Source organism: Gadus morhua, chromosome 16 (genome assembly GCF_902167405.1).
Source record: "Gadus morhua chromosome 16, gadMor3.0, whole genome shotgun sequence".
NCBI lineage: Eukaryota > Metazoa > Chordata > Actinopteri > Gadiformes > Gadidae > Gadus > Gadus morhua.
Genome location: NC_044063.1, coordinates 7,215,884 through 7,230,883, shown reverse-complemented (window position 1 = coordinate 7,230,883; position 15,000 = coordinate 7,215,884). Strand labels below are relative to the sequence as shown.

The 15,000-nt window shown below is 42.7% G+C and overlaps 1 protein-coding gene across 4 annotated transcripts in view; it reads right to left on the bottom strand.

Moving 5' to 3' along the window:
• Window positions 1-15,000, bottom strand: part of aplp2 (amyloid beta (A4) precursor-like protein 2) — a 74,514-nt gene that overhangs the window by 5,947 nt on the left and 53,567 nt on the right. For 2 of the 4 annotated variants that reach the window (XM_030380356.1, XM_030380353.1), the window contains exons 12-15: window positions 14,771-14,870; window positions 4,493-4,660; window positions 3,275-3,310; window positions 637-713 (exon numbers count right to left, since the gene is read on the bottom strand). In XM_030380356.1, coding sequence (XP_030236216.1) covers window positions 637-713; window positions 3,275-3,310; window positions 4,493-4,660; window positions 14,771-14,870 — 381 coding nt within the window. The remainder of the gene's footprint in view (window positions 1-636; window positions 714-3,274; window positions 3,311-4,492; window positions 4,661-14,770; window positions 14,871-15,000) is intronic. The other 2 variants (XM_030380355.1, XM_030380357.1) reach the window with 1 other exon arrangement.

The window sequence follows — 15,000 nt, the reverse complement described above, 5'->3', positions numbered from 1 at the left end:
ATGCATCATTTTATAAGAACATGCATGTTTTTTTTAGCTTTGACAAAGACAAGCGTGCGCCAGCGGCAAGGGTTTCGTTGCCGGCGGCGACAGAGATGCAGCGTTAAAGAGACTAAGAAAAGAAGGCTACCGAAGACATCACTGAGGATTGTAAAAGTGTCCCGTGTGTGCTCCCTACGTATCCATAAGTTCCCTTGAAACAATAAATCCACCTAACGTAAATAATCCTGACCTGCAATAGTCAAAAATACAGCATAATTTTTTTTAACAGACTGGTCGGGTATCAGCCTTCTCGTGGTTTTATTTTCCGTTTTTGTGTTACTTGCTCCAACCTGAAACAGGTTGTGATGCAATTTCTCCAAAACACTTCGGGGGTTGAGGTTTCTAATATAATTTAGAAATCTTTGAGCAGCAGTGTGTGCTGGACCCTCGACGGAGGCCCTTTGTTGTGAAACCTCGCATTAACATCAGTTCAATCTAGACAGACGCTGTTACAATTCTGCTCAGCTCGGCGTAGGTTAATGAGTGTTTGGGACTGGGAGCCCTGAGCAGATGAGGGGTTAGGAAGGGGTGGGCGGGCGGGTGCCATGGCGACCAGAGTCGGAGGGGTCGTCATGGTGACAAATGCACACTCACCACGTTGTCGTCCATGTTGCTGTTGATGATACGCTCCTCGGCACCAATCAGCCCGTCCACGCCAGACATGCCAGAACCTGTGGAGGAGGAGGAGGAGGGGGAAGAGGAGGAGGAGGAGGAGGAGGAGGAGGAGAGAGGAGCACGGTGAGGACGAGATGCAGGCAGGAGGAGGCGCAGAAGGAGGCGCAGGGACGGACAGTTTCTACGCCTTGAACTGGCCACTGAGCCTCATTCACGAAGCACAGCAACAATAGGCCTCGTGTTCCTGACACACTGCAGGGCTCGACGACGTTACATGACACACCGACACAATGACCCGCCATCTTTGTTCTCGACAGATGTCGTTGGAGTACAGAAAATACACACATTACAGACCCATGTAATTCCGGGATTTTATGAACATCGAGTTACATCATTTATAGAATAGAAAAAAACGACATACACGTCCTATGAATGGTTCATGATTTCTTCTTCAGTCTTTTAATGGATTTAATTCTCTGTGGTTCAATTTCAATGTCAAGGCCGGAACCAGACTATAAATAATTCTTCCACAACGCGACCCGCTTGCCTTTGGAATAATAATCAGAATACCGCGCCAGAACTAGGCCATAGTGTCAGAAATGCATTCTGGGAAAACGGATGGATTTAAATTAGAAGGCGTATCTATTAATATACACACAGCAGATATGCCATGAATAAATCAACAGAAGTGAGGGCGAGGGACAGAGAGGGAGACACAAAGATAGAGGGAGAAAATGTGAGTGTGAGAATGAAAGAGGAACAAAGAAAGAGAGACAAAAAGGGTGTGAGAGTTAAAGACAAACCAAACATTACAAAGAGAGGGTGAAAGTGAGTCAGACAGGCGGAGAACCAGAGAAAGACAGACAGGGGGAAACAGACAAAAGAAAGACAGACAGGGGGAGCGAGAGTTAGACAGCTAGCGAGAGAGAGAGAGAGAGAGAGAGAGAGAGAGAGAGAGAGAGAGAGAGAGAGAGAGAGAGAGAGAGAGAGTGTGTGACAATGACAGAGAAAGAGACGGTAGTACACGTCTGAGTGATTGAGGAAGAGCGGGAGTGAGAGAGGGACACCAAGGCAAAGTGGGAGAGAGAGAGAGAGAGAGAGAGAGAGAGAGAGAGAGAGAGAGAGAGAGAGAGAGAGAGAGAGAGAGAGAGAGAGAGAGAGAGAGAGAGAGAGAGAGAGAGAGAGAGAGATATGGCATGGTACTGGCTGATATACAGTCGTGTCGCTGCTGGATTTGGCTCATTGTCCGGCACCGGGCCGGCCTCGGGTGCCGGGCTCAGCCTATAAACACCACCATTATTTAGCCGAGGACAATGAGGAGCAGCCCAGCCATCAGGGCTGGAGCCTCCCCACCACCTCCACATGACACCCTGACAATGAATCCTATCAGTCTGCCAGGGTCAGGGTGACTTCAGAGTCCTCCCAGTCAGCCATGAGCCATGAGCCAACGGAACAACAAGGACATACACATCCATCACAATCTATCACACACACACGCACACTTGGTCCACACACAGTCTTACACAGATGCATACACAGGGGCTACACGCACACACACACAAAGAAACACACGCACAAAGATACACACAAACACACACACATTAAATCTACAGGCAAACATTATATACACACACATACACACTTTTATCTGCACATACAGATACAAACACATTTGAAATACTAAGGGAAAAACACATTACACACACACACACACACACACACTTTTGAGTCAGACAGCGAGGAGAAATAAGGTAGGTCAACAGAATAAACCAACAGAACTCCTCAGAGTATTTTAACTCAAAATAAAACACAAAGTGAGCGGCGTTATTTACACACGCCAAGCCGGGATGCTCAGTAGTGCCGGGAGAGGCCGGAGATGACTGCAAAACATGACTGGGAGAGGGGGAGAGGAGCGATGGAGGGAGGCGGGGGAGGATCAAAACGGCAGAGGAAAGAGAGGGAGAAAATGTGCAACGCGAGCGAGAGGAGACGGGGTAAGGGATGGCGAGGCATCGAGAGGAAGGCAGAACTGAGTGAAGGAGTTAGGGATAGAGAGAGAGAGAGAGAGAGAGAGAGAGAGGGAGAGAGAGAGAGAGAGAGAGAGAGAGAGAGAGAGAGAGAGAGAGAGAGAGAGAGAGAGAGAGAGAGAGAGAGAGAGAGAGAGAGAGAGAGAGAGAGAAAGAGAGAGCCAGAGAGAGAGAGATGGAGAGAGAGTGAGGAAGAAAGAGAAAAGTAGAGGGGAAGAGATTGAAAGAGCAAAAAAGATAGAGGAAGAGAGATAGAACCAAAACAAGGTCAACACTATGAGACACAGGCCGGAAGGAAGAAGGAAGAGAGAGAAAGAGAGAGGTAAAGGAAGAGATAGAAATAGTGCAAGAGATATAGAAAGTGAGATGGATAGAAAGAGAGCGATAGAATAAGAGACCGGTGAGATGGTATAGAGAGAGAGAGAGAGAGAGAGAGAGAGAGAGAGAGAGAGAGAGAGAGAGAGAGAGAGAGAGAGAGAGAGAGAGAGAGAGAGAGAGAGAGAGAAAGAGAGAGAGAGAGGGACAGAGAGAGAGAGAGAGAGAGAGAAATAGAGAAAGAGAGAGAGAGAGGGACAGAGAGAGGTACCAACCTTTATTGAAGGCCTGTGGAGAGTCTGATAGATCTCCTTGTCATTGGAAATGCGCAACAGAAGAAAATTAAAAGGACAAAAAAAATAAACACAACGGAAAGAGGGAAGCAGGAAAGAAGGAAAAAAAAGAGGAGAAGCAGAATTATCAAGCTGTGTTAATCGATCGAGCATAGAGCCCAGCTGGGAAACTTCCAGAAAGAAATCTTCTCCGAGAGATTAAGAAGGGAAAAGGGTAAAAGGGAAATGAAAGACAGTCGCTGTTCCAAGGTTTTTCGGTGTGATTTGGGAGTGTATTTATTCTCACCTCGTATTTCACCGTGTATTTCTGAAGAAAACATGGCCCTCTTGTTTCTGGCTAAATAGTTTGTTTTCCCTGTGTTTTGGCCCTCGACATAGCAGTGAGAGGGTACGGGTTCACTGTAGGATATATTTTCAAAAGGCTTCAGTTCTGCTCTCCATTTCGGTTTGTTCTGGAGCCAGGGCTAGGGGAGTGTTTTTGTTTTTGAACGTTGACTGGTGTTATGTTGAAGGCAAGGCCCCCTCGAGGGCCGTCAGGGCCCCGGTAAATCCAGATCTAGTGCTCTTTGAAGAGCCTCCCACGCTCGGTGAACCTCTTTCCTCCCTTCTTCCTTTTGACGCTAACCAACTCTGTTTATGTCTAGCTGCTCTTACTGTCATTATAGCTTATAGTGTATCTCTCTACCCTCTCTCATTATAGCTTAGTGTGTATCTCTCTACACTCTTTCACTTTCATTATAGCTTAGTGTGTATCTCTCTAGCCTCTTTCACTTTCATTATAGCTAAGTGTGTCTGTCTACCCTCTTTCACTTTCAATATATATCCTAGTGTGTACCTCTCTACCCTCTTTCATTTTCATCATTAACTTACTGTGTATATCTCTATCTCCATCCACTTTAATTATATCCAACTGCGTATAACACTGCCTTCTTTCACTTTATTTTTAAAGTAAATTCTACACCTCTAGCCTCTCTGAGCCCAAGGCATACAGAGTGCGAAATCCAACTCATATATGTAGCACCACACAAACAAGGAACAGAATCCTATTGTTTGTCATCTCCGCCAAATTGTCTATTTAAGGGTGATAATAACGCTTAAATGATCACATGGTCAGCTGTTGATCATGTGACTGCAGAGTGGGACCAACATGTCTCCCGGTGACGGAAAAGAGGGACGTTGGTGGGGGGTGGATCCACTCACCCTCTGGCTGGGGCCGTGAGTCCAGGGACTTGACCTGGAAGGGGCGGTAGGGCTTGATCTCTGGCTCCTCCACACTCTCCTCTGAGCTCACCGTCAGGTCGGGCTGCACGTCCGAGATGGAGGACAGGAACTGGTCCATGTCCGCCTTCTGCTCCTGCAGGAGCCCGTCTGGAGGAGGAGGAGGAGGAGGGGAAGAAGGGGGAGGAGTAGTGGGAGGAGGAGAAGAAGGAGGAGGAGGAGATAAGGAGGAAGAGGAAAAGAAGAAGGAGGAGTAGGGGGAGGAGGAGGAGTGGGAGGAGAAGGAGGAGGAGGAAAAGGAGGAGGAGTAGGGGGAGGAGGAGGAGTGGGAGGAGAAGGAGGAGGAGGAAAAGGACGAGGAGTAGGGGGAGGAGGAGGAGGATGAAGAGAAGAAGGAGGCGGAGAAGGAGTAGGGGGAGGAGGAGGTGGGGAAGAAGAAGGAGGAGTAGGGGAGGAGGAGGAGTAGGAGGAGAAGGAGGAGGAGGAAGAGAAGAAGGAGGAGGAGTAGGAGTAGGGGGAGGAGGAGGGGGGGAAGAAGAAGGAGGAGTAGGGGGAGGAGGAGTAGGAGGAGAAGGAGGAGGAGGAAAAGGACGAGGAGTAGGGGGAGGAGGAGGAGGAGGAGGAAGAGAAGAAGGAGGAGGAGTAGGAGTAGGGGGAGGAGGAGGGGGGGGAGAAGATAGAGGAGGAGGAGTTGGAGGAGGAGAAGGAGGAGTGGTAGGAGGTGTAGGGGGAGGAGAAGTATGTGGAGGTGGAGGAATATGTGGAGGAGTATCAAGGGAAGGGGACAAGAAGGAGGCAGAGGGGATACAGTAAGCATAAGGGGTCTCCTGAACTTGTTACTTGCTCTGATTACGATATCTGTACTGCAGGCTTTTAACGGGACGCAATGAATGACCCTTGCCATCCATTATAAAAAATATATTTTATTAACAACTAGTCATGATCACTCAGACATGCAAACGTTAGCTTGACAGTCACTCTAAGATCACTGAAGGTCAATCGATGGAGATGAGATCATAATCCTGCCAGCACTACCATTTCATGTTTTTACATGTTTGAATACGCTACATTTGTGTTATCATATTCCAATCACATTTATACAAATTAATCACAATAGAATATCCTCTATTAAATTTGGCACTTGAACATTAATTTATGGTTGATAGTCCAATTTGAATTCTTATTTCCATTCTCATCTTCTCTTGTTTGATTTGCACCCCTCTTTTCACAGTGAACACCTGAATTTCCCTTCAAGGACGAACAAAGTGTCATCCGCTTTCATCTTAATAGAAACCACAGCCACCAGTGCGACAATAAGCGCAGTGAGCCCGTGACTGGGATCACGTGACGGCAACCTCGTCTCTTTAAAGACCACTTAGAGAATCGCTGTAACTCAGATATGTCTCCTCAGCCTTGGAAGTCTCCACATCTTCCAGCCCGTCCCCGGCACGCCGTGACCCAGTTCCCTGCCAGCGCACGGCCGCTCTAGTCTGCTCTGCACACTGCACACACGTCACACTGCAACGTCACACTCTCTGTGGACCGCAGACCCCGGGAACCCAATCCCTTCAAATAGGGCCCGTGAAACAATGCTAATGCCGACGCGCCGCTAGCAAGACGCTGTGTGTGTGTATCTCTCTTACGTAGACGCGCGCAAAGGCATAAACGCACGCACACACACACACACGGACAGACAGAGAGGCAGACTCTTGTCCTTACACGCATGGTGTGATGAATGTGGAATGCGCTACACAAAGGGGTTTTAAGACAGCTTGAGAGTGTTTTCAGACACATATATTCTCTCTTAGGAGTTCAATGTCGAGATATATACACCCAGCAGACACACACACACACACACACACACACACACACACACACACACACACACACATACACGTTTACCCTACCAACAGGGGACTATCGGTTTTCATCGACCAAGTGTGGACCTCTATTTCTGGTCATTTAAATAATACAAAAACATAATACAGAGTTTAGTTTTAAGTTATTTTGTCATAATATAACTTCAAATGTGCTTTTTTGATTTCTTTTAAAGAAGTTGCCAAGAGGGGACTTGAATACTTACATATCAATGCATCATCGATATTTACATATCAAAGAGGGGACCCATTCACTGCAGCAAGGGAGCTGTCTGTGCCTATTGTTTCACTCAATGAGTGTTTGCCAACTGCAACTGTTGCTTCTGTCAATGTGTTTACATGGGAAAATATAAAAGATGGTCCCCACTTGGATTGTACAACATGACAGAAGTCCCCTGTTAAATGGTATGGGGCGACCCTCACACTCCTGCATGGATCTATTCATGAAGTGTGGAAAAGAACAAATGTAATCCTCATCAATAATCTATAATCATCTTTTAAGATATATTTAGAAGGATTAAAAAATGTGCGTTTAATTTGCAATTTGCAAGTTAAATATGGACAATAATGCGATTAATCACGATTAAATATTTTTATTGATTGACAGCCCTAGTTAGCCCTGTTATCTATAAGTCTTTTTTCCTCATGACAAAATGTCTCTTATGAACTATGGAAGAACTGTGTAAACGCTCTATGGCAAATTATTTATTTTGTACTATAGAGAAAGCAGTTAACATTTTTTTTCTACCCTAATGAATACATAAATGCTGGAGTGTAAGTGTCGCTCCATAACATTTAACAGAGGACCAGTGTCATTTTGAACAGGCAAAGAGGGGACTCCTGTCATTCTGTACAATCCAAGTGGGGACCATCTTCTCTGTTTAACAGCACAAAGTTAAAAACAAAATTCTACACATCAAACTTTCTTTGATGGTCTGTATACTATTGTGCAGGTTCTGACATATGCTGTAGGTAACTCCATCAAAAAGACAGATGATAGCTTTAAGGCGGTTCAAGTGCAGGGAACAGCGATTGTTGATTGATTGAACCGTGATAAATTATGGTAGTTAAAACTGAAGTCATGTTATTGTGGAAAAATATAATCTAGAAAAAACTGTAAATGTGATACATAAATGTGAATTTATGTAAAAAAACTTACATAAATTCACATTCAAAGAACAGACAAAATTTGTGCTCTAAAATATGAAAGATGGTCCCCGCTTGGGTTCTGTTTAGGGTGGTTCCTCAAGGGTTTGGACCTTTGGATTGGTTCCATGTTTTGTTTTATGTTAACACTATTCAACATCCCCACAGCACCCTTTCCACTGCCCATATACATAGGCTAATCGAATTAGCCTAAGAATTGTGTGTTTGGTCAGTAGTTCAGTTGGTTGGTCATATATGTTGGTTTGCTGCTCAGGTTTGGTTTGTTGCATTTTGTTTGGGTATTTCCAACATGGTAAAGATGGTTTGTTGTTCCCAGTATTTGTTTTGTCTGTCTGGGTTAAGTTTCCTCCGTTCTGGCTCGGTCGGTCCTTGTGATTTTGGTACTGGTTTTCTGTCCAAACCATATAATCGCACATTTTCAAACTTCCATACGCTACACTAAACCCTTTACAGATTTCATGATACTTACTTTATTCTAATAAATAACTTTATCCCTTATCATGTGTGGATCCCGATCTTTGCTCTGACCCGAGCCTCGTCTTAATGCAGCCAAGGAGATGGAAGAGCGTTATGAATAATTATTAGATGATTGTGTTGTACATTGAAAGACAGTAAAGATTCAATATGAATGGCAAAATAAGGATGGGATTTTATTTGAACAATGAAATATGCAAATTATAGAGAGGCTGAGATTATAGATTTCATATTCAAAAGGCAAAGGGGTCAAAAAATTTAAGAAATATATTTAAGAAATATAGGCCTACTCAAAGCCCAAATCATTGATATCATACCCTATCCAATAATAAAGAAATTTGAATTTGAATGGTAACAATTCCGTTAAATCCTCGTCCTCGTTTTGATAGTCTCACTCATGGCCGATCAGTGTGTTCTTTCTGATTAGCTCTTAATTGAGATCACCTGTCACGCACCCCTTTATTAAAGGTGAACACAATGGGTTTGGTTTACTTTTCGCATCGGCCTGTGTCAATCGAGGTTGAGTTTAGTGAGGGTTGAAAGTTTTCGATCTAGATTGCAGGTCACTATTGTCACTTTATACAAACTGAAAGTATGCGTTGTTGCGTGTTTGTTTTTGTGGGCATTTGACTGAACAGCCCAGACAAATATTGCTACCAACATGGCACTTCGAAACAGACCACCGCAGTGAGTAAAAGTTATTTTCCTTTATTAAATGTTGACGTTTTTGGGCTGTCTCCTCAGACACAAGCCATCAGTATCCCTGCTCTTTGCACCTTGACATGCATGTCACCGCCGTTTGTTAACCTAGCTTTGCTGATTTGTATCTTGTGATGTGTGTGTGTTTTTCTTAACAGGTGTTAGATGACTGACAAGATCTATGGGGGGGCCCCCTTTGGGCCCCCCCATACCAACTTAGTCTTCAAAGGAATCTAGTGCCATGGGACTCCAGTGTCTTCAAAACATCCTCGGAATACATGTGTTTGAATGGTCCACTGAAGGGTTGATCTGTAAGCCACCACGGTCCACGCAGTAATCTGCTGCGTGGACCGTAGTGGCTTCCAGAGCCATCTTTCGATCTTGGTCAGGTACAGTTACAGTTGCCCTTCAATATAGCAGGCTACGGGTTTCTGAAGAAGCCTGCTTTACGTAGCATTGGAGTACAAATATTGTGCAAAATGCTCATGTAATTGCACTAGCACTGGTAACCTGTAGATTAGCTTAGTTTAACGTCATTCGGTGCTGTCTGTCAAATGTGTGGCTTACTTTAAGTCCACAAGGCCCTCTTGTAAACCACGTTGGAGCACCCCTGGACAAGGTGATTAGTCACTGGGTGTGTGCTAAAGTTTTGTTCCATTTTTCACTAGTTGGTTAAGGTTTGGTAGAATTGTTTGGATGCTAGCGACGTGATGGCGTATGTACAAGAGCCTACCGTGGCCAGGCCACAGTTGCGACGGCCACGGCCAGATGGCCTAGTGTGAGTGCAACCTTGATTGCATTTGCACTGTTTACCATTGGATGTTTATGCAATTTGGCTTAATTCATCCGCTGTAAAGCTGCATTTGACTATTCCAGGGTCGTTTTGTACAGGCTTTCAATTGACCATGTTGACTAGTTTGTGGGAATTTTTATTTATTTTTTTTACCCTTGCTTACAATCCAACGGTTGCGACCACTTATGCAACTGGGCTGTGAACCTTGCAATTCTAGTTGCATATTTGTACACGCAAGCTTGTCCATTTCTATCGCCATCACTAACACTAGCTTCAGCATTTCCTTGTAGGCCATTAGCTGACTTGTGTATTGGAGCGATGATTTGGGTATTTTAAGATGCTTGAAAACCTAAAATAAAGCAAAATACGTGTCTGGTGTGCAAGAGCCAATTTGTTGGCTTGCAGTAGTCGAGGAGTTGCCGTAGGTCGTAAGCCATCTGGAGGTTGTGGCAATGGAGGCTTGTGGTAGATCTGCCATCCAAGAAAGGTTAATTCTTCTGAAGCATGATTAATAGTTTAGTAAATTTAATCTATTCATATAGAACTATAAAATCCAAGACTGCAGCCAGTAACTTGGATCGCAATATGTGGAAAGTATTGGTCTTCATTTGTAACAACAGAATAATTAACATGACTAACTGGGTTTCTTCCATTTTCTAACTAGGGGGACTTGACTGGTGAGTCTACTGGATTAATCAGTAGCGGTACTTTGCCCAACAGATTTGATGGCATGACTACAGGGTGACAAAGACAATTATTCCCTGCCTATCAAAAGAGACTTCTAAAACATATCTGCTAGAACAGTTCCTATACTTTTTGTATAATTTGGTCATGCTGCAAATTTACTTTTTGTAGTTGCTCCATATTTAGTTCTTTGACAGCCTCACCTGCTAGAAAAGTCTATTCAAATCGGCTAAATATAATGAACTAAATTAATAGCCATGAAATGTTGTCACTCATACTAATGGCAAATACCCCCTTTCAGTTGGTGGTTCAACACTGATGTCTCTCTAGGCTTGAGGGAGAGCTCGCAAGTAAATTACACGAATGTCCTGGAGCAATTGGGAATACAGTTTTAATTAGTCTACCTGACCAGGGACATCTTTGAACTATAGGTCACCTAACCCAAACTTTTCACTCTTGTTAGGTTGTCCTTTTCTCTTGTTTTAACCCAAATGGGCTGAAAATATCAACATTTCAGGTATTCTGTTTGGATAATGTGCAAAACTTGTGATTTCACTAATAAAAAAAATTAACAAATGTATTTTTCTTAATGTGGTTAAACTATTTAAAGATTTGTATGCAAAATATTTCTGCTCAATTTGTGGTCAATGAAACTAAATTTTTTTAATTTGATAAAACACAACTATGGGTTAAAGGTATTTGCTTTTGGCATCTTTTGATAATTTTAGAATCTAGCTCCATTGCCGTTAGAAATGGTGTCTCCCAGTACTGCAAAGTGCTTCCACAAGTTTAAAAAAGAATGGGCAGAAAAGGAACTGCCAACTAAATCTATTTAACATGGGTAGAAAGTTTCCATGGAAGCTCTTGGCTGCTGGTTCCCAACACAGCTCCACTGTTAGCCTGTGACCTTGCGTTTAACTTTTTTGGACTTTTGGTGACTTTCACAAAAGAGAAATGAACTGGTTAATACAATAAACAAGACATTTGAAACTTCAGCTACATTTTTATCTATTTGTACTGCCTTTGATTTCAACCCGTGACATGTTTGTCAGGTGATAACTATGTACCTGTGACCGCATATCATGGTACCATTTTTGAACTGTTTTTGGATATTGCATTAAATCCATATGCTTGAAACTTTTCAATAATCCATATCAACGAAACAATGGAATGAAATAAATAGTTCAAGCAATTTGTGGGACTTGGCTGCTTTTACATTATTACTCATTTTGGGGGTTATATCAGTCTCTCCAACCTGCAGGTAGTGCGAAGAATCATGTGAATGGAAATATTCTATAAATGTCTTGATATCATCTTTCGTCTCAACACTTCTGCTGCAGCCGCTTAAAGTCTCACTCCGAGAACCTTAAAATATGAAGCAATCCATTAGAAGTATGAAAATATCTTCCCGGTGGCGTAACGGGGCAAACAAGGTGTGCTTTGACATCTACGTTTTGAGGCGATTGCAACAGTGCCACACATGATCATATTTGAATATGTTTCGGGGTAGTAATTAGCTGTCGATTTTGGAGGCCTTTATCAATAATGACCAGCTATAGATTTGCTTCCCGATGGAGATTTCTGACAAATTACATGTTATTTAGCATCTACAAGTTAAGCTGAGTCCAATGAGATCAAGCTCGCCCTCTTGCTACACCGAGATCATGTCCTAGACCATAGGTGTACCATGTAAAATACATACATGTTACCATTTTCTAGAGTGTCATGCTTGGTGTCTTTGGACTCAGCTCAACTAATACATGTTGAGCTGGGGATCGAACAATTTCAAAGGTCTAGACCCTTATATTGTATTTGTTTATCATTTTTATTGATACAAATGAATAGATAGGTTTTTGTTAGACTATTCTGTTCCTAAAAACACACTAACAAATCAAGTTTGACAAATTATTATTACATTAGTTGAGATTACTATCTTTCCCTTACATTATATATATATATATATATATATATATATATATATATATATATATATATATATATATATATATAGTTATTTCCTCTTTTCATAAAAGCAGGAGTGTGAATGTCGCTCCATGCTATCTAAGAAGGGACTTGTGTCATTTTGTCATAGCCAACAGTGGACCCCGGTCATTAGAAAAAGTTATGTTATGCAAATCAACAGATAAAATGCATTCCTTTAACCGTAGACTAAGCACACAAGTTTGTAGTTGTAAAAAAAAATAAAAACCTTATTAAGTTTAGATATTTGTGTTCATGACAACATTGTTGGGGCAACTTTAATTGCAAAATAACACTATGTATATACATCAGTGGCGGCTGGTGGTTTTTAAAGTGAGGGAGGAAGGACTGCGCGCTTGGTTGCCATTGGCCTGCTTGCACTGTTGGTGTATGGTGGCATAAGAATGTGAGACTCAAGTTGTTTCAGGGTGTTTTGGTGAACTACAAAATACCAGGGAGGGAGTTATGTGAACAAAATGTATACAAAGCCACCAGTGGCATCACTGTAATTTGAGAAGGAAAGGATGCAAAGCATATTAGTCAAATCAGGCCTACTATTGATTTGTAAAAGCAAATAAAAAAATCTGGGCCTATTATTGGGCCTATTATTGCCCTCACTGACTGAAGTTATTTAGCTATGTTTATTTTCAGTTACAATTGCTTGTAATGCTACCAGTAAGTCATGCGTACCTAGCAAACCATGTAGCACTCACAACACTGACGTTGCCATTACTTCTGATGACCTTGATTTTGGGAAGTGGTCTACCTCTTTCTGAATGAATGGAATGGTTTTTGTAATAAGACGTTAACAATGTCCTCCGTTTCCAATGGTTCCATTGCGCATTTAGGATCTCGCTATCGCAGATTTCACTTACTCTGCGTCTCTCAGACTGAGCACCGCGGCAATGCAGACCGGGTTTGTTATCGACAGCGTTGCCAGATTGGGCAGATTTCCCGCCCAATGATAATTTTTCCAGCCTAACATGGTTAAAAGTAGCCCAATTGGGTGGGAAATCTGACCAATCTGGCAACGCTGCTCAACATCCAGGGATCCTGCTGATTGGTTCATAGCGCAGACGGATAGATTTTTGCACGAATCAGACCCCTTAAGGTCCCACCCACTCAGAGGAGGATTTTCCTCCTCTCTCCCATTGAAACCCATGTTATCCACCGGCCGCCAGTACTTTCGGGAAAATGAATGGGAGTGGACGGCGGCGGAGGGAGGACGTTCCTCCCTGAAGTAATTGTCAATAGGCGATAGGGGGTGCTAATGTCCCTTTACCCAGGGAAACGAACATTATATATTCAAAGGCAATAAAGTAGTCATATTTAAGGGCATTAATTCATTACAATAGTTGGGGCAATCTAAATTTTTTATTCTCAACAATGTTAGGGAGGATCTTCCTCCCTCTCCTCAATGGAGAAGCCTCCACTGATAAACATATATATATCATATTTTATTTAGATTGTTATTACCTCTTAAGAACTATCCATTTTGCTTATTTATTTTTTTACTCATCCATGATGGAGTGTGAACGTCACTCTATGCTATCTAAGAGAGAACTTCTGTCATTATGTATCAGCCAACAGTGGACCCCTGTCATTCCATACAGTACAAGTGTGGACCATTTTCTGTGATGCAAATCAACAATTCAAATGCATTTCTTTAGATTGGGGACTGGAGTACATTGTAAAATGGTAAATTAAGGCTAATTTGGGGATTGAACCATTTCAAAGGTCTAGACCCTTATATTGTATTTGTTTATCATTTTTATTGATACAAATGAATAGATAGGTTTTTTGTTAGACAATTCTATTCCTAAAAACACACTAACAATTCAAGTTTGACAAATTATTATTACATTAGTTGAGATTGCTATCTTTCCCTTACAGTATATATAGTTATTACCTCTTTTCATAAAAGAAGGAGTGTGAATGTCACTCCATGCTATCTAAGAAGGGACTTGTGTCATTTTGTAATAGCCAACAGTGTCATCCAAATTAAATATATTATTATTATTATTATTAGTGGACCCCTGTCACTACATTCAAAAAAAGTGTGGAACTTTTAAAGCTGAGCCTTTTTTGTTTGCATGTTTCAAGAGACTTTACTTAGTAGTCTGTTTAACAGCCCTCTACACTCTGACAGACGTGTGAACGACTGCAGGTCGTTCACACAATAGAGGAGTGTTTGAAGCGACGTGTGTGGATTGGTCGTTGAAAATCAAGCTCTGGCCAGCAGAGGCGCTATAGAGTATGGACTAAACACTCACACACTTTCAGGTCCCCTCTTGGCAAAAGTTGTGAAAATGCGTCAAAATATTTTAGGCATGTTTTTAGGTTGATTTAAGGCATGACCAAAAGGGGCCTGAAAAATGTCCCCTCTTGGCTCGGAGGTCCCCTGTTGATGAAGGTGTTACGACGCCGAAGTCCACTGTTGGATAGTTAGGCGAGTACACACACACACACACACACACACACACACACACACACACACACACACACACACACACACACACACACACACACACACACACACACACACACACACACACAGCACAGTGGGAAGGTCTGGTCATGTCTTACCGATCTCATCCTGGATCTCCTCAGCCACGTAGGGCACCTTGTAGAGCAGAGACAGGCTCTGGTTCATCCTCTCCTCGATAACACGGAGGTGGGTCATCACCTGCAGACCACACAACCCCACCATTCAGATCAAAGAAATCGATACTCCTGGGTTTTAGTAGAGTACTGAGAGTAGTTACGGATGAATGGACCTGCAAGGTCGTATGGCCATTCATTATAATTTATTCAGT